The 19,927-nt window shown below is 38.1% G+C and overlaps 1 protein-coding gene across 1 annotated transcript in view; it reads right to left on the bottom strand.

Annotated features, from left to right (window-relative positions):
- SEC23A (SEC23 homolog A, COPII component) overlaps positions 1-8,626 on the bottom strand; it is a 55,404-nt gene extending 46,778 nt beyond the window's left edge. The window contains exons 1-6 of the mRNA XM_024762064.1: positions 8,390-8,626; positions 6,680-6,737; positions 6,393-6,479; positions 4,911-5,147; positions 1,262-1,341; positions 342-486 (exon numbers count right to left, since the gene is read on the bottom strand). Coding sequence (XP_024617832.1) covers positions 342-486; positions 1,262-1,341; positions 4,911-5,147; positions 6,393-6,479; positions 6,680-6,737; positions 8,390-8,610 — 828 coding nt within the window. The 5' untranslated portion in view covers positions 8,611-8,626. The remainder of the gene's footprint in view (positions 1-341; positions 487-1,261; positions 1,342-4,910; positions 5,148-6,392; positions 6,480-6,679; positions 6,738-8,389) is intronic.
- Between the last annotated feature and the right edge of the window lie 11,301 nt (positions 8,627-19,927).

Genomic DNA, 19,927 nt, shown 5'->3' with positions numbered 1-19,927 from the left:
AAGTCCTTTGCAGCTTTTCTATACATTTAATAACATTTCAAATTTTAAAAAACATTTTTTAAAAAACTCTTCTAATTACAAAGCTAATATATGTCAAGTGTAAAATTTTCAAATTCTACTTAAAAGTAAAACTCTCCTTAACCCACCACTGTTAACAATTCGGTAAATATCCCTCCAGAAGCCTCTCTATACACAAAAGGATATACCACAGATCAAACTTTAAATAAAATCACATATGCGCTGTCCTATGACCTGATTTTTCCACCCAACATTATCTTGTACATATCATTCCATACACACACATACACATTTACATTCCAAAACAAAGCTATTGTCACTACCTCAAGTAGTCCTACAGCTATGGAAAGTGCCACCCCAGAGGAACGCAAAGGTCTCTTTCCCTGTGGTACAGGCCACGGGTCTCGCTGCAGTTCTCCCAGAAGATCTGTGAGATTCATGTCTATTTTCTGTACTGGCTGTAAGAACCTGCAAAACAAAATTAAATAAAAATCCATTTATAAATGTTTGTGGGTGAGGGTTTAAGAAACAAATTGTCCACTTTCTTAAAAATAGAGAAAAATAATTTGAATACACAGTAGAACAATGGTTCGCAAACTTTTGTGTACATCAAAATTGGTGGGAGGGTTTGTTTTAACATAGATTGCTGGTTCCAAAGTTTTGTTTCAGTAAGTCTGGGGTGGTGACCAAAAATTTACCTTTCAAATAAGTTCCCAGGTGATGCTGCCCACTGGTGAAGAACCACACTGAGTACAACTACTATAAATAAAACACTCAAACCAAGTATTACTTTGAGACTGCATCTTCCTTTTACCAATCGAGTAAGTTTTAAGGTTACTGAATTAATTATGAGAAGATACATCAACTCAGTTTTAGTAAGACCACCTCTGATTAGTAAGTTTAGTGGAAAAAGCTACTCCAAGGCTAAGGAGGCAAAATGAAAAGTTTGTGGGGCACTATTTTTGTTTGGCTGCCTTCAACCACAAAAATTAAGTGTTTCTGAACTTAGAAAATCAAGAATATATCAAAACTAAAGAAACTCCTTACACTGTAATAATGAAAAACCAACCTTTTCAGCGATGTGATTCTACCTCAACTCTTTAAAAAGTATACTAATGCAATATTTATATTCCTAAAAATGTTTAACAATATAGTATCACTGAATCCCTACATTCAAGTTAAGGATATAGGATGCTTAAAATAGCCACATGAATTGTAAAATTCTCTTTGCCGTATTTATTACCTATTGGAAGGAGGTGGCTGCTGTACCTGAGGACCACGTGTTGCTTGAGTAACTGGTACTTTAGAGAGCCCCAGCATTTCCTGTAAAGAGATTATTTTTGTGATATCCATTTAATTACTCCTACAAAGATGTATCAGATATTTATGACATGCAAGGTGCTTCTGTAGGCAACAGGAACACAAAAATAAAGAACACAAAGTCTCTTCCCTCAGAAAGCAAAAGTTCTAGTTGGGGAGACTGTTAGGTAAACAGTAATACAATGAAATGATCATCATACGACAGCAAAGTACAAGGTGCTATGTGAGCAAAAAAGAGGGATACTAGCTCAGAAATACTTTATTTCTAATTAAGTAAAAATAAGTTACTGTGTAACTTGAATGTCTATATTTCTTATCTTCATTCATTCCTTTCAGCAACTATATCTCAATGTGCCAGGTATCTAATGTTGAAAAAAATATATAGTCCCTGACCGTATGGAAATTTATATCTGGTGAAACAGACAAGAGTTAAATCATTAGCTAAATAAGTGTAAAATTGCAACTGTAATAAATATAAAGGAGAGATACAAGGAATTGTATTAATGGGGTTTATAAGGTACACACACCTTGTACGTCTATTCTTCTTAATTTTCTGACTTAATGCCTAACCAAACTGCCAGTTTTGTTCTGAATTTTAGATGTATGCAGAATTCCTCTCTAGACACATGAAAATAATGTTATTTTACTAAAATTTTCTTGAATCTAGAAATGCTTAATCATAAAGTAATAGAATAAAAGTATATAACAGAAAATCAGAAAGTCTAAAGATTTGCAAAAAAAAAAATATATTGAACCAATCCTGCAGTATTTCCTACACTGCTAGAATGAACAGCAACTTTTTACTGAGGACTTATGTGCCAGATTCTGTGCTAAACTCTTTGTATATACTATTTCCTCACAAAATATAATGAAGTAGATTTTTAAATTCCTGCCTTGCAAATGAAAACTGACACTCAGAAGGGCTAAGTAACTTGCCTAAGGTTACAAAACTAGTAAGTAGCAAAGCAAGATATTAGCCTAGATTTTGCTATGAAGCCCTGAAAGAGTTTACACTACACTGAGTGTTCTCACTTACATTATTTCATTTAGTATTAAAATAAAATAATCTGGTAAAATAGGTATTGTTTATTCCTTTCCATAGAAGAGGAGAAAACAAGCAAAGAGATCAGCCCAAGATCAAACAACTAGAAGAGTTTAAGATTTGAATCCAGAACGATTTGGGGAACCAAGACCAGGCTCTCTTCAACAAGATGGGTAGAGAAGGAAGATAAAAACATTTTGATGGAGGAAAAAATTTAGTTTGCATGCATTCATTGTTTCAAAAAGGCAGATGTTTTATGTATTACATATATATTACATAATTTAAGTAAAATGTATTCTACAATCAGAACTAGAAATAAACTACTTTAAATAAATTTACAGTTTAAAAATAACAGTAATAGCAAACATCTAAAAGCACAATCCATTTAATTTTCATGACTGCCCTGTAAGATACATACCATTATTATCTCCCTTTACACATGAAAAAACTAAGGTATGGGCTTCCCTGGTGGCACAGTGGTTGAGAGTCCGCCTGCCGATGCAGGGGACACGGGTTCGTGCCCCGGTCCGGGAAGATCTCACATGCCGCGGAGCGGTTGGGCCCGTGAGCCATGGCCACTGAGCCTGCGTGTCTGGAGCCCGTGCTCCGCAACGGGAGAGGCCACGACAGTGAGAGGCCCACGTACCGCAAAAAAAAACAAAAACAAAACTAAGGTACATAGAGGTTAAAACTTGCCCACTCTCTCTTGTCTCATGGAAACAAGTGATCCTCCCCTTCAAGGTACTCTGCTTCTTATGCTCTTGAAGGAATCCCTGTCATGTTTTGTGAAACCTCACTCCCCTCATCTCACTCTTCCTTTCACTCACCATCTTTAGTCTCTTTCTTTTTGTGTATAAACACATTCAAGTGTCCCTCCTAAAGTAAACCTCTTTAACTCAGTCCTCTCTCTCTCAAACTTTCACACTATCTCCTTCCCTACTTTCAACAACAAACCTCTTGAAAGAACACAGACTCTAATTTTCCCCACTTCCTCAAATCTTAATCACTACTATGATTCACTACCATATTCACTGTTCATTTATCCTCCCCCTCCAAACCTGCATATTCCTCCAGTATTTTCTGTCTCGGTTAACTGCAGCACCACTATCCTAGTCTGCTAAGCTTCAAATTAGTCATCCTCAAAATCTTTTTTTTTTTTTCATTTTGGGCTACCTGGATGCCTCCAAAGTCTGATTTCATATCTGTCTACTTTATACCAGGCTTATCAATCAGGGTAATTTCTCAACTGGGGGTTGTATAAGAATCACTTAGAGGAACTTCCCTGGTGGCACAGTGGTTAAGAATCCACCTGCCAATGCAGGGGACACAGGTTTGAGCCCTGGTCCGGGAAGATCCCACATGCTGTGGAGCAACTAAACCTGTGCGCCACAACTACTGAGCCTGTGCTCTAGAGTCACGAGCCACAACTGCTGAGCCCACAGGCCTAGAGCCCGTGCTCCACAACAAGAGAAGCCAATGCAATGAGAAGCCTGCGCACTGCAATGAAGACTCAACACAGCCATAAATAAATACATAAATTTATTAAAAAAAAAAAAAAAGAATCCGCCTGCCAATGCAGGGAACATGGGCTCGATCCCTGGTCCGGGATGATCCCACATGCCTCAGAACAACTAAGCCCGTGTGCCACAACTACTGAGCCTGTACTCTAGAGCCCACGAGCCACAACTACTGAGCCCACGTGCCACAACTACTGAAGCCCGTGAGCCTAGAGCCCGTGCTCGGCAGCAAGAGAAGCCACTGAATAAGAAGCCCATGCACCGCAGCAAAGAGTAGCCCCCACTCGCCGCAACTAGAGAAAGTCTGTACGCAGCAACGAAGACCCAGTGTGGCCAAAAATTAATTAATTAATTAATTTTAAAAAAGAATCACTTAGAAAGTTTTTCAAAACACTTACATGAACAATCTCTACCCTCTCAACTATCTTCCAGTTGAAGCACATATTCACTCACTTTCTTATGATCTATCAAAATCTCTGGACAGAAAAAGATTTTGAAAAATACACCAAGATGATCCTAGTATGTTACACATAACTCCCTGCCTTGGAAGACAAAGCTTCAATTTGCCGCAAAGATAAAAATGTCCTAGTGTGTGAAAAGATATATATACTCGTGGTTCACCTATTAACTCTCAAGCCTTAAAATATGTACCCTTGCCAAAAGTGTTTTTTTCCTAAGTGAGATGTAAAGAAACAAAAGCTAAAATTCTGTGGTTACCTTCTCTCAGTCTTGAGCATGACTCTTCTATAAACCTTTCAAATCTAGTAAAATAGCTTCAGTCTCACTCTAAATTTTAAAGATACTTCAAAAGTGAAGGGTCTTCAATCTCTACGATAACAATTTAAGGCAAATGAAAGAACGCTGAGGCCAACACTAAATTTAAAGGCTTTGTTATAATACAATTATATTAGTCATTCATAATATTTTCTAGAAACGTATATCTAGAAGGCATTTATAGACATACGTAGAGTGATGTGCACAAACAGGCTAAAACTACCATTCTTGTTGTTTACCTGCAGTTGTTTGGCAGACAGATCTTTTGTTCCTCTGAAGACATAGCTTTTTGAAATGCCCTCACATCCAAGTTCATGAACCTGCACCATTCTCCCAAAAGTAATTAGGCCAACCAAAGCTGTAGGTGGTAAAAGACTTAATGACATCTGCATAGATTCTTTCAGGGCTTGTAAGTCTTCATCTTCCATGCAAGTATCAACCACATAGAGGAATATCAAAGGCATCTGAGGACCACGCTTTTAAAAAATGTTGCGATTAAAAAAAGAATGTTTTAAAAGTATTAACACTTCAGCACAATACATAGGATAATCAATAGAGGACTAATTAAATAATTTACAATACATTTACACAATGGAATCCTAATAAAGCCATTTCAGAAATGAAACAGGTTATATATGCATGGAGAAATATCCAAGACATCATCAAGTGAAAAATTCAGTTTAAAAACATTATTTATAGTTACATGAAGGAGATTTTTCACTTTCAATTTTACTTAACTGCATGAGGTTTCATTTCTTATAATAAGCACTTATTTCTTTTAAAATAAGAAAATAGTAACTATAAAGCTTAAAAGCAAAATTAGGTGATTTTTATAAAATAATTATCTAACCCTGAATTGGATTATAAGAGAACTGGAAACTAGCCCGAGTGGACAAATTACTGACTGGCTCAGTGAACCATATTCTGGTTTCTCTACAACATTCAAAAAAAATATTACCTTAATACTTAAATATGTAAATAACTATGTAAAGCTGTTCAGAAAGGGAAGAAAAATGATTTTCCTAACAAGGGCCAATGCAAGAGTAATTTCATTATTAGACTTGGGAATATATCATTAGCCTCGAGCGTCATACTGACCAAGTATTTGTAATTGACCTTCCAACTACAAAGCAAAATTGATATTTTACTGTTTATTGATCTATTTGGTATAGCAAACCACACCACCCCACCCAATACCTTGGCCACCTTTCAAATAACTACAACAGAAATTACCTTTCTCAAACTGACCTTGACAGTTCTTACCTTTGAAATTCTCAATCAATTCAATGTGAGAATCAAGAATGATGCCTTTTGGGCTTCCCTGGTGGCGCAGTGGTTGAGAATCTGCCTGCTAATGCAGGGGACACGGGTTCGAGCCCTGGTCTGGGAGGATCCCACATGCCGCGGAGCAACTAGGCCTGTGAGCCACAACTACTGAGCCTGCGCGTCTGGAGCCTGTGCTCCGCAACAAGAGAGGCCGCAATAGTGAGAGGCCCGTGCACTGCGATGAAGAGTGGCCCCCACTTGCCACAACTAGAGAAAGCCCTCGCACAGAAATGAAGACCCAACACAGCAAAAATTAATTAATTACTAAACTCCTACCCCCAACATCTTCTTAAAAAAAAAAATGATGCCTTTTAAATCAGCTCAATTTAACAGTTATTTTGGTATAAATTACTGGATATTTTAAATTTCTTAAAGAGTTACTCTTATGTTCTTACCAGAACTACATATTCAATGCTAGAAAACTGAGGTAAAAGTTCAGCAGGTTGATTCAGTTCAGATATACCAGCGTAAGTAGGTGGAAACTGCAGGTAGAAAAAAAAATTTCTTTTAATAAATTGTGTGAAATTTTAAACTGAAAATAATTATTTCCTGATCATTTAATTATTAAAAAAGATAGTTTCATCATATATAAAGTTATTTCATCTTTATTTTTAAATATGCATCTTTCTGCATATTTAGAGCAGTATTATAGCATTAACATCTGCAACAGGGGTTTTCTTACCTGATTCCTTTGATAACAAAAGTTGCAAGCCCAGAGTTTTGCTCGATAATCCACTTGACTGTTTTAAGAAAAGATACAATAGCTCATGGTTCAGTTAAATTGTACAATAATCCTAATTTCAATAAAATTAATTTCTTTCTGAAAATGAATACATTCAAATTGATATCAAAGCAATCTTTAAAAGCCATGTATTTTTAGGTGTTTTTTTTTCTCCAAATGGCTCAGTAACTTCTAAACTCAGATCTAGAAAGCATTTATTCAATAAAAATATATTTATTGAATGCCATTATTCTAGGTGCTGATAAAGAAGTAAACAAGATCATAGGTCCCTGTTATCACAGAGTTTATATTGTAGAAGAGAAAGACAATAAACAAGTAAACGCATAAACACAGAAGATACTTTTAGATAGTGATAATAAAGATTAAAGATAACAAAGCAGGACATGAGAATGTATTTGGAAGGGCTACTTTAAAGGAAAGCCTTCATTAATAAACAACCGAAGGGCTTCCCTGGTGGCGCAGTGGTTAAGAACCTGCCTGCCAATGCAGAGGTCACGGGTTTGATCCCTGGTCCAGGAAGATCCCACATGCTACAGAGCAACTAAGCCTGTGCGCCACAGCTACTGAGCCTGTGCTCTAGAGCCCGTGAGCCACAACTACTAAAGCCCGCGTGCCCCAGGGCCCACGTGCCACAAGAGAAGCCACAATAATGAGAAGCCCGCACAACACAACGAAAAGCCCTCTCGCCGCAACTAGAGAAAGTCTGCGCGCAGCAACAAAGACCCAAATGCAGCCAAAAAAAATAAAAATAAAAAAATAAACAACTGACATGTAATCAGAATGAAAAGAAACCAGTCACAGGAAAATCTGGGGACAAAGCAATCCAGGCAGCACATATAGCTATTGCACAAAGTCTGTGGTAGAAGTAAGTTAGGTATATCCAAGGATAAGAGAGAGGGTAAGGTATAATGCAGATGAAAATAAAGAAAATGGATGATACAAGATGAAGGCAGAAATACACAAAGGATAGATCATATAGGGTCTTATAGGTCTTGATAAGGGCTATGGATTTTTCATTCCAAGTGTAATAAGTATCTATTGAACAATTTTAATAATCTGATATCCATTTGTAAAACTCTAGCTTCTGAGTGGAGAAGTGACTGCTAAAAAGCAAGAACGGAAACAGGAAGACCAGTTAGGAGGATAATGAAACCATCCAGGAAAAAGATGGTATATTTTGAAGTACCATGTTCTAGCAGAGAGTAAGAGACAGAATCCTGATTGTTCTGGAGATGGAATCGACCAGATTTGCTAGTGGACTGAGTGGAGAGAGAGGGAGCAGAAAGAGGAATAAAAGTTAATTCTTGAGAGTCTGGCTTACGTAACAAGAAATCAACATTTTTCAAACACCATACCACTCAATTATGACCTTTCAAATGACACAAGATGGGTTGATTGCCAGCATCAGTATCTAGAGAATACTGATAGAATCTAACAGTTTACACAGTGACAACTTTGCATTTTGGTTTCTTAACAACTCTCTACAACTAGAATGATCCTAAGATTTTATAGCTCTTTGGATCTGACTACCTTAATTTGAAAAAATAACTCTAATCAAAAACAAAGATAATCTTATATAAATGAGCAAGAAAGAAACTACATTTTTTTAAAATCATAGTGACATTAGTTTTTTCCATATACTTTAATTACCATAAAGGATTCAAAACTGCACGGCAAGTGGTCCTACTACACAGAACAGGTTCATATTGAATGGGTGGCAAATCTGGTCTCTCCTTCAGTGGTGTAAATAAGGCTGCTACTGGAACGACCATTCTTGTAGCTTCCAGTCGACTTGATGGCCAAACATTCCAACTAAATCGGACTCCATCTCGCTCTTCATTTTGTTGGATGAATTCCAAATAGGTTGTCATCGTAGAGCTTGATTCTTATTTCTGTAACAAAATTAAAGGATATTTTTAAATCCTCTTAAGAAAATTCAAAATAAGTATGTTTCTCCCACTTCCAGCAATATTAATCCATTAGAAATCATAACCAAATGAAAATATTTATCTCAAAAAAAATTAGCAAACAACAATGACCACAATTATAACAAAATAATGAACGGCTCTACAGAACCCAATGCATATTAGGCCCAATGAGAGGTATTTTATCGCTTTTTATTCACTCCCAAACAAAACTATGGCAAAAAATAATAAAATAGATGTCCTATTGATTTAAGGCAAAAATGGGGGAAAATCTAGATCCTAAGTTTTCCGTATCAGCCTTGTGAGTTACATTATTCTAATACATAGATTGTCAAAAACATTAAATTCTAAAACTCACATGCTTTTCTACCCAGAAAGTAGTAAGTTTCCACTAAACTTGCTAGAAGAGAATATTTAAGGGTGCAAAACAAAAATATTTTTCTAAAACTAGGTACTTCTATTTTAGACAGGTAATTTTTTATCATGCATCATTTAACCTCTCTTGCAGAAACTTAATTCAGAATACTTTTAACATTCCAACTTAAGAGAGCATTTTAAACTCTAATTTGAGATATATAATTTCAATATAATCATTTAACTTTACCACTGGAAGAGGGAGATGCCACTCTGGTTAGTGCCCAGTATCAAGAGACATCTCCATCTTGTTATTCTTTAGCTTCCTGACTAGGATGCCAGCTCTCCTACCTGGGAAGCAGTTCTATCTATCTCATGCTCTCAAAATGCAACAGTGGTTAGTGATGGAAGGAAACTGTAAAATTTAAAGGTCTGAGAAGATAGAATTTCAAGTACTATGTGGCTGGCTAAAAGACTTGTGGGAGGGCTTCCCTGGTGGCACAGTGGTTGGGAGTCCGCCTGCCGATGCAGGGGACACGGGTTCGTGCCCCGGTCCGGGAGGATCCCACATGCCACAGAGTGGCTGGGCCTGTGGGCCATGTCCCAAAAAAAAAAAAAAAAAAAAAGACTTGTGGGAGAGATGAATGGCATCAAGAACCGAAGAATTATGAAGGTAGGGTGCCAACAGAGGCAACATGGATGCTGAAGTAGCTAAGAACAACAATGGGATGAGGAGCTGATTTTAAAATGTAAGTAAGGGAAAAAAAGGTATTATTAGATATAATAACAATTTTAATTTTAGAAAAATGTCCAAATATATTTTAGTAATACAAATTACAGAAAGCGAAGCTTAACAAATCTGAAGTATCTTAAGCAGCTAAGACCTTTCCCTTCTATAAAAGAGATGATATATGCCAAATATATCTCAATTAAAAAATAATAAAATAAAAATTAAACACTGTATTTCCTCCCATCAGAATTTCAGAGACAGCTAAGGAATTTTATGCTATTCAAAAGCGATCATGTATTTTTCAAAGATTGATAAAGGGTAGGGAGAAATCCTAAGATATCTAGATTTGTTTAGAAAAGATTATGTTAAAGCTAAATACAGGAGACAGCTTTGAGAAAGATAATATGAGCTTTCAAGAAAAAGTGGCTGTTGAAAGATAATGATAAAACAAAGGTCTGGGATAATCAGAGAGTAGTTAGAAGATGCCAACCTCAGTTTTTGTGTTTTTTTTGCGGTACGCGGGCCTCTCACTGTTGTGGCCTCTCCCGTTGTGGAGCACAGGCTCCGGACGCACAGGCTCAGCGGCCATGGCTCATGGGCCCAGCCGCTCCGCGGCATGTGGGATCTTCCCAGACCGGGGCACGAACCCGTGTCCCCTGCATCGGCAGGCGGACTCTCAACCACTGCGCCACCAGGGAAGCCCCCCAACCTCAGTTTTAACACAGGCAACAATAAGAGGAGAAACAACCTCCTCTGGGAGAGAAATGGTTTTTAGCAACAGCTTCCATGCTACAGATGTGAGTATAAATTCTAGGAGTATGCAATCCCTCCCATTATTTCTACAGAACATAAAGCAAATGAAGTTTTCTGTTTATTACTTAATTGCATCTATAATCTGAGATACATCTAAAATGCATCACCAAAAAGCATCAAAAGACTATTAAAATATACTCAATCAATCAGCGTTGTTCATTTGAACGACAAGACACAAAAAATGTTTTAAGTGACTATTTTCTCAATTCTCCAAGAATAGTATATAACTAGTACTTTGTCATATTTGTCATATATTTTCTTAAAAATGGATGAAGTGAGCCTGTCACCTGCAAAACCATTCACAGTATTTGTTGCCAATGATAAAATCTGAGCTTTCTCAAATTTAAATTAAAACATTAAAATTTTTTAAAACTTGTATCTAATACCATGAGCTTCACAACTTCCTAATATGTAAAGATTCTGCTGATGAGACCAGTAGTGATAATAATATGATTTTTAATATATTATATAATGAAACATGCCAACATTTGGAAGATACACATTATTCAGTGAAGCAAGAGCTCCCAAATGATCTTTTCATGATGTTACAAAATCATGCATGGGTAAATGATCCATTCAAAGTGTAGGACAGACCAATGGGTTATAACGCAATAAGTACAAAAAGTTCATTTTTAAGGTTTCAGACTCCACACTGCAATTAACCCTTGATTTCTTAATTAAAACTGTCGAGTTTGGGTATAGTATCAAAGAATATGCACATTTTTTAATACGAAAAAGCTATTAATATTATCTCTCCTTTTTCCAACTACGTACCTATGTGAAGCCAGACTTCCTTCACACAATTCAACCAAAACAACATATTACAATAGACTGCAAAGCAGTAGATATAAAAATCTACCTGTCTTCTATTAAGCCAGGTTTTTCTTTTTTTTCTGCATCCTATAATACTCTTAAGTATTATATGCTTTATAATTCTTAAGAGTATAAAGAGGTCTTGGGACTTCCCTGGTGGTGCAGTGGTTAAGAATCCTCCTGCCAATGCAGGGGACACGGGTTCAAGCCCTGGTCCAGGAAGGTCCCACAGGCCATGCCCGTGAGCCACAATTACTGAGACCGCGTGCTGCAACTACTGAAGCCCATGCGCTTAGAGCCCGTGCTCCACAACAAGAGAAGCCACTGCGATAAGAAGCCTGTGCACCGCAACGAAGAGCAGCAGCCCCCGCTCGCCGCAACTAGAGAAAGCCCGCGCAGCAACTAAGACCCAACACAGCCAAAAATAAATAAATAAATTTATAAGTGCATCCATTCTTTAAAAAAAAAAAAGGGGGGTATAATGAGGTCTTGAGAATCACCTCCTTAGGACTCTGGGGCTTAATTCAAAATCTGGGAGCCTAGTAGAGAAAGGCTCTATGAAACTTAGCATGAAGACATCTACACACAGGCAATAGCCAGATTTAAGTTTCTACAACAGGTAACAAACCTGGATTGTAACTCCACATCCTTACTTTTTATTGAGACATACTAAATATCACCTGAGTTATATTTGAGTACAATTCCCCTCCTCTTCCTCACTCTTTTTCCTCTCAGTCTCTCTGCTCTAAGATTATATTTGTTCACTAAATCACACTTATTTCTTACCTTCTCACTTTCCAGCAGTGGTTTGAAAAAGTCCCACCTGTTTCTTCTTAACTGGTCCAATTACATAGGCATGCAAAACACCCCCCCAACTTCCCTCACCTTTCCAAGGGAGAAATTAACTCAATCTTAAAATCACTCATTCTAGTACAAATTTTGCCAGGTTTGGTCCAATAGTCAACAATAGCATATCTGAAATAAAGTCCTGTTACAAACCAGCTTTTTATAAAATGGCATTATTTGATAAGCATTCTCTCCCCTGATATTATGTTTGTCTAAAAGCATAAAACTAAATAAATACAATTCAAACACTATATTAGGATGCAGACTTAATATACTAGGTGTTATATTTATTTTTAAGTGGCACAAACACAAAAGACCATTCTAAAGAAATGTCTCATTTTTCAGCACAACTTATAATCATTGGGAGTTACCTTAGTTAAATACTTACTCATGGTATAACTAAAAGGAAAGAAGCATTAAGTCACTTTAACCTAGAACATCAGATATGTGCCCACAGTATTTTAAAAGGCTTTACCTATTCAATAATAATTAAAAGTTTTTAAATATTCTGATTTTAGCCCATTTACAGATAACTAAGTGCAAAATATTGTAAATTGCAAGTAAAATTTGAGTTTCTTCCAATCAGATATATTTGTTAACAATTATATGTGCCTCTCCCACTTTTCTGTCCTAAAATCTTCAATGAAGTGTCTTCAACTACTTCCCATGACTAGATTTATTATATTGGAAAAATAGCTTGACCCCTCTGATCCTCAATTTCTCATCAGGGGTTTGGGTTAGAAAACTACAAGACCCCTTCTAAATCTAAAATTCTGAGCCTATTAAAAATAACTGGAATTCCAAAATGATGTCCATTAGACTACTGGAGAAGGGAGAGAAGGAAGACTTAACACGCATTTATATTTAAATCTAAAACTTCTTTTAACCAAGTTAACTTGGCTAGTTATCCACGACTTTGAGGGGTGTAACTTGAGTAAGTTCACGTGAAAACACGAATTCAACTTACTCAATCCAGTGATTACATGCAGATTTAACTATGACTTTTCCCTTCCCACCAGAACGGGAAAACACTTAGGGCTGAATGAAGTAGGTACAATTGGTCTAATCTGATAACTGAAGTCTATTTGTAATCAAGGCCCAAGGTGTTAGCTATACCTGGCACTTTTCTCCTTATCCCCTTTAACTCCCAAGGCCGAACTACGGGTGACGAAGTCACCTCGGTTCAAAGTCTAGGGCTCTTCAGCTCAGGCAGGGAATGAACCAAGAAGTCAAAGTACCTAGAAGCGGTGATGGGGTGGGGTGGGGAAGGCAGATCGGCCGGGAGCGGAGGGTGGGGTGCTGGGGGAGATGCCCAAACTGCTGTTTTTCACCCGACTCCCATCTTTCGCACCTGATACAAGGCAGGTGGGTGAGGGGGCCAGGTTCCCAGGCCCAGAGAGAACTAAGCAGAGGGTGGTGGGTGAGAGGGTGACAAGTTCAGGGAGCCAGGCAGCCCCGCCGGGCCGGCTTGGAACTGGAGCGCGAGGGTGGGGTGCGCCATGGCCCTCCGGTCCCCTCTCCCCGGAGCCATGGCGGCTCCCACTCCCCGCGGGTCTCATGATGTGTGACCTTCTGTCGCCAGACCCCTCAGCTTGCTGAGAGAAATGGAGGTGTCCTCTAGGAGAGTGGTCCCCAAACTTTCTGGCACCAGGGACCGGTTTTGTGGAAGATAATTTTTCAGGGGTGGAGGGGGAATGGTTCAGGCAGTAATGTGAGCGATGCGGAGCGGCAGATTAAGCGTCCATTACTCCGCGCTGCTCACCTCCTGCTGTGCAGCCGGGTTCCTAACGGGCCGCAGACAGGTGAGGGTGGGGGCTTGGGGACCCCTGCTCTAGGACATCCTCTCCTCTAGGACCCGGGTTGATTCCAAGAAACACAGGCTGCATCGCCGCTGAAAAAGCAAAGTGAGAAGTTCGTTCTTTCACTTAGTGCAACAAACATTTACTGAACATCTATCTACTTTGTGCCAGGCACAGTAGCGATGCTGTGATATGATGTAGGCAAAACAGCCAAATGTCTGGTCTGGAAGAATTTATATACTATTTATTCCTGTATTATTCATGTATTCCTAGTCAGTTTACCTCTTTCCTCCTACGCTGCCTCTGCCACCTCTCCCCCTATACACACACACACACACACACACACACACACACACACATACACACACACTACAATCTTTGGCTGATTAATCTTGATGTGTTTTCTGCTTCTCTTTCCAAGAAAAGAACTGAGCAAAGTGGGACAGACAGAAACTGGTTGGAAAGGCATTCGAGCTTGTTGGTCTCAGGCAACCCCACACTTCAGTGAGGGGTTGCTCACGGAATTATTTCCAGATAGGTCAACACCTAAAATCCTGCAAAGCTTAGCCCTATAAGCATTTTATGGAATAGAGAAAAAGATCAATTTTTTGTTCTTTCAAGCTTATATTCACAAGAAATAAGATATGCAGCAAACATATATTTTACTTCCTCTAAGATTGTTTTGTAAGGTAAAAGAGTATTAGTTTGCTTATCAAATTTTAATACAATCCTGAAGAGGAAATGGGAATCAGAAGCCAAAATTCTGTATAGGCCTGCAAATAAAGTGGGCTCAGGATACTACCTTAACAAGGATCCTTGGCTGAAAGTACAGCAAGTAAATAGCTGTAGACAATGATATAAAGGTGGAATAAGGACATTCGCAAAAAGAAACAAGATCTAGGAATGAGTAGGGTAAATAGACATAGGTGAGAGGATCCACCAGGATCCTGGAATTCAGTGAGGAATACACCAAAGTATAGCACCTTCGGTAATTTCATGATTTTATGGTCCCCAGAAAGGGATCTTTGCCATCCAGCTCAATGAAGTCTAAGAAGTCATAATGCCTATGTATTCAGCTGAACAAAAGGCTTTTGTTTCCTATTAATGAAATAAATGTTATGATGGGTAACAAATTCATTCATATCTGTCTTTATGTGCTTAAAGGTGAATGAGTTTAAGAATTTAACCTTTGTACATATCATCAGGATCTATTAGACCCAAACTTTAGTTTTCTGAGATTTCCTCTTTTGGGAGTACTATTTAAGGATTGATTTTTTTCATGACTTTTATTCTTTCTTAAAGGTCTTCCAAAAAACAAAGAGAAAACTTATTTTTTTTAAAAATAGGATAAAACTTTCTCTATTTGCAGTGGTCATATTGGTCATTTGGACTCTTGTAAATCTAGGATACATCATGGAATCTTACTGATCTTATTTTTCCTATGTCCTGCAACATTCTCCTACTTCATCATCCATGGAACTATTTCATCATTACTCATTAATTGTTCCAAATCATGCTTCAAAATATACTAAAATAATAAGAAAATGGAAAATGATAAAATTACCTAAGATGATAGAATAGTGAAGTAAGTCATCACTATTGCATTATCCTTCAGTTTTCTTTTTGCAATGCTCAAAGTACTACATCATCTTTCTAGATCTTTGTACTATGCTTTAGCTCTCATTGAATATAGTTGAGAATTCAGAATTCAGAAGATTAATGCTGAGATAGAGAACAGCACTCTAGACCCTAATAACCTTAAACTAGGAATCTTTAGATGACCACCACCTAACTGAATTTTTCAAACTCAAGAATTAATTAGTAAAAAATATATTTCTAAGGACAAAAAGAAAATGTGGTATTCTCATCTACTTACTCATTCAAAAGGAATAACTCCATTCCACAAGATTTTGCAGCAAACATCTGGATAATCTCATTTTGTTAAGAGTACATATGATAGTATTCTTTCACCTTTTATGATGTTTATATGGATACATTTACTTGATATGATTCTTAAGTGCACAAATGCTAGTGGCAGTTGAGTATACAAAGATGATAAGAAGGAAATAGATAATCTAGAAATTAAAAATTCTTTGAGTTGCTCATTTATAAAACTAAAAATACAAATGTTTTGCAGCTAAGTAGCAAAGAAGATGGCTGTCCTCTCTTCAACAAAATGATGAGCCTTTAAATGTTTCAAAAAATTCTACAGGTCTTGCATTTTGATAATGCAACTGCAAAAAGAATCAGAAGCAACAATAAGCTAGTATGCAGTAGTGATGTATTTGGAATCTGCAGTCACTATTTACAAGATGAGTATGCTCCAGACTCAGCATCATGGATAATGTGTAGGTAGTTGCATTTAGGGACATTGCCCATTTTGGATATATCCTCAAAACCAGGAAAATATGGAATAAAAACTAGGGTTTTCTATGTTTAGATACTTAAATGTCCAATAAAGTTGTTTTTCATTATCCCTTTACTCTTTTTTATAACAGCTTTATTGAATATCCCTTTACTCTAATGTGTATAAATTATTCATGAAATGACTTAAAGATATAAAAATTAGAAAGGATCCATTGGACCCAGATGGTAAATGGTAAAGACTAGTTTTTCAAATATACTGAAAGTTAAGAGGTTTTCATCTGAGGAAGAATAGAGAGAGAATGGAAATTTTCTTTTTTTTTTTAACTGAAATATAGTTGATTTACAATGTTATGTTAGTTCCTGGTTTGTTGTCAAGCAAAGTGATTCACATATATATATAATATATACAATATATACCATATATATGTATATGTATTCTTTTGACTAGGTCAGTCTGACCTAAGAAAAAATTGGTAAGATTTATGTCAGAGAATGTTTTGCCTATGTTCTCTTCAAGGATTTTAATGGTGTCTTGTCTTATATTTAAGTCTTGAAGCCATTTTGAGTTTATTTTTGTGTATGGTGTGAGGGTGTGTTCTAACTTCATTGATTTACATGCTGCTGTCCAGCCTTCCCAATACCACTTGCTTAAGAGACTGTCTTTTCCCCATTGTATAGTCTTGCCTCCTTTGTCAAAGATCAATTAACCATAGATGTGTGGGTTTATTTCTGGGCTCTCTATTCTGTTCCATTGATCCACATGTCTGTTTTTGTGCTACTACCACACTGTTTTGATTACTATAGCTTTGCAGTATTGTCTGAAGTCTGAGAGGGTTATGCCTGCAGCTTTGTTCTTTTGCCAGGATTGCTGGTCTTTTATGGTTCCATATAAATTTTAGAATTATTTGTTGTAGTTCTGTGGAAAATGTAACTGGTAATTTGACAGGTATTGCATTAAATCTGTAGATTGCTTTAGGTAGTATGGCCATTTTAGAGAATGGAAAATTTATTGAGCTCCTGAGAAAGGAGTCAGACTATGAATTGGAAAAAGGGAGAACCTCCAAAAAGAGTATCTATTGGCTTTCATTTTTAAAATATTTATTTATTTATTTATTTGGCTGTGCCTGGTCTTAGTTGAGGCACACGGGATCTTAGTTGCCTTGTGTGGGATCTTTAGTTGCAGCATGTGGGATCTAGTTCCTTGACCAGGGATCGAACCCAGGCCCCCTGAATTGGGAGCACAGAGTCTTAACCGTTGGACCACCAGGGAAGTCCCTTTACTGGCTTTCTAAATTATAGACATCCCTGGACCAAGGCATTTTAGATCAATCTGTGAACCTGAAGGATTCTTGTTAAACATTTGCCAACATGCAACTGATTATAATTGTTTGCTGTCAGTTACACCACCTTGTGCAGGTCCTGGCACAAAATGATCGTTCCCTAAGTATTCTTGAATTGAGCATGAAAACCTAAACAATTATAAAATATTGTGTGTTTTTTGTATCTTTTTTGTTTTGTTTTGTTTTTTGTGGTACGCGGGCCTCACTGTTGTGGCCTCTCCCGTTGCGGAGCACAGGCTCCGGATGCGCAAGCTCAGCGGCCATGGCTCACGGGCCCAGCCGCTCTGCAGCATGTGGAATCATCCCGGACCGGGGCACGAACCCGCGTCCCCTGCATCGGCAGGCGGACTCTTAACCACTGCGCCACCAGGGAAGCCCAAACATTGTTTTTATCATCATCATTTTTATGTATTTGGATGGTAAAACTATAAAATCTGACATAAGTTCCCCCCCTCGAAAAAGTCTTTTTTTTTTTAAAGCAAATACTCCTAAGATAATTACTTTTTCAAACTGGTATTCTTGAAAATGCCAGAGAATATTAAAAAGAGAGAGAGAGGGAGAGGTCCTGTGTTCAAATACCAGTTAAATTATGTAAAATAGGACTCTTGACTTGTCAAGAATTTTAATATGCTAATATTCATTGTGAATATTTAAGAGTGGCATTTGCATACATTTCCCAAAGATATTTGACCTTGGAACTTTTTTTCAGGGACTATCTGGGGGCAAGTATTCTAAACAACCTATGACTTTTTCTTCAGTCATTAATCATCTTAATCACTAGTTAATGTGTAACAGCCAGTATTTTCCTTCCTACTTTTCAACCCACAGATGTTTCTAAACTGGAGGTTCTAGTATTACACAGTCAGGTGAAGTATGATAATGCAAATTCCTTGGAATTTTATATGGTCAACACCAGATGGAGCTTTTGCCTCTACTTTTTGGTTTAATCCAGTGTCTGGTTTGGGTATTTTTTGTTTGTTTGCTTTTGTTTTTGTCCCCGCCCAGGGACTGACCCCCTGCCATGACAGTGAAAGCGCCAAATCCTAACCACTAGACCACCAGGGAATAAATAAATCATTTGCAGTTTTTTCTAATATGGATTCTTTTCCATTTGTTCAGATAGTGACATTATAAGGCACTAGCCAACTATTTTTGGACTACTCACTACAAAGAGTAATACTCAGCATCGGCAGAGTGTCAAGTCCATATATATGATATCTGTCTGGTGGTGTAGTCTGCACACACAATGACTACAATCATATCAGGTATAATAATAGTAAATAAGACTAATAACTTACACATAAATTCAACAACAACAACAAAAAACCCAATCAAAAAATGGGCAGAAGGGACTTCCCTGGTGGTGCAGTGGTTAAGAATCCGCCTGCCAATGCAGGGGACACTGGTTGAAGCCCTGCTCTGGGAAGATCCCACATGCCGCGGAGCGGCTGGGCCCGTGAGCCATGGCCGCTGAGCCTAAAAAAAGAATCCGCCTGCCAATGCAGGGGACACTGGTTCAAGCCCTGCTCTGGGAAGATCCCACATGCCATGGAGCAACTAATCCCATGCGCCACAACTACCAATCCCATGTGCCTAGAGCCCGTGCTCCACAACAAGAGAAGCCACCACAATGAAAAGCCCATGCACCACAACGAAGAGCAGCCCCCGCTCGCCACAACTAAAGAAAGCCCACGCGCAGCAACGAAGACCCAACACAGCCAGAAATAAATAATATAGGGACTTCCCTGGTGGCGCATATGTTAAGAATCCGCTTGCCAATGCAGGGGACACTGGTTCGAGCCCTGGTCCGGGAAGATCCCACATGCCGCGGAGCAACGAAGCCCATGTGCCACAACTACTGAGCCTGTGCTCTAGAGCCCGCGCTCCACAACCACTGTGCCCGCGTGCCACAACTACTGAATTCTGCATGCCTAGAGCCCGTGCTCCACAACAAGAGAAGCCAACGCAATGAGAAGCCTGTGCAACGCAATGAAGAGTAGCCCCCACTTGCGGCAACTAGAGAAAGCCCGCGCACAGCAACAAAGACCCAACACAGCCAAAAATAAAAATAAATAAAATTTTAAAAATTTCTAGCTCTTGTTCAAACAGCAATTGCTTCTATTCCACAGAGTGCCCCACCAGTATTACACTCCAGTACAATTTCATTCTGCCACTCTGACCAACTCCAGAATTATTACTAA

The sequence above is a fragment of the Neophocaena asiaeorientalis genome, unplaced genomic scaffold, assembly GCF_003031525.2.
Source record: "Neophocaena asiaeorientalis asiaeorientalis breed wild unplaced genomic scaffold, Neophocaena_asiaeorientalis_V1.1 scaffold190, whole genome shotgun sequence".
NCBI lineage: Eukaryota > Metazoa > Chordata > Mammalia > Artiodactyla > Phocoenidae > Neophocaena > Neophocaena asiaeorientalis.
Note: the sequence above shows the minus strand (reverse complement) of the source record. Positions and strands in the feature narration are given on the sequence as shown.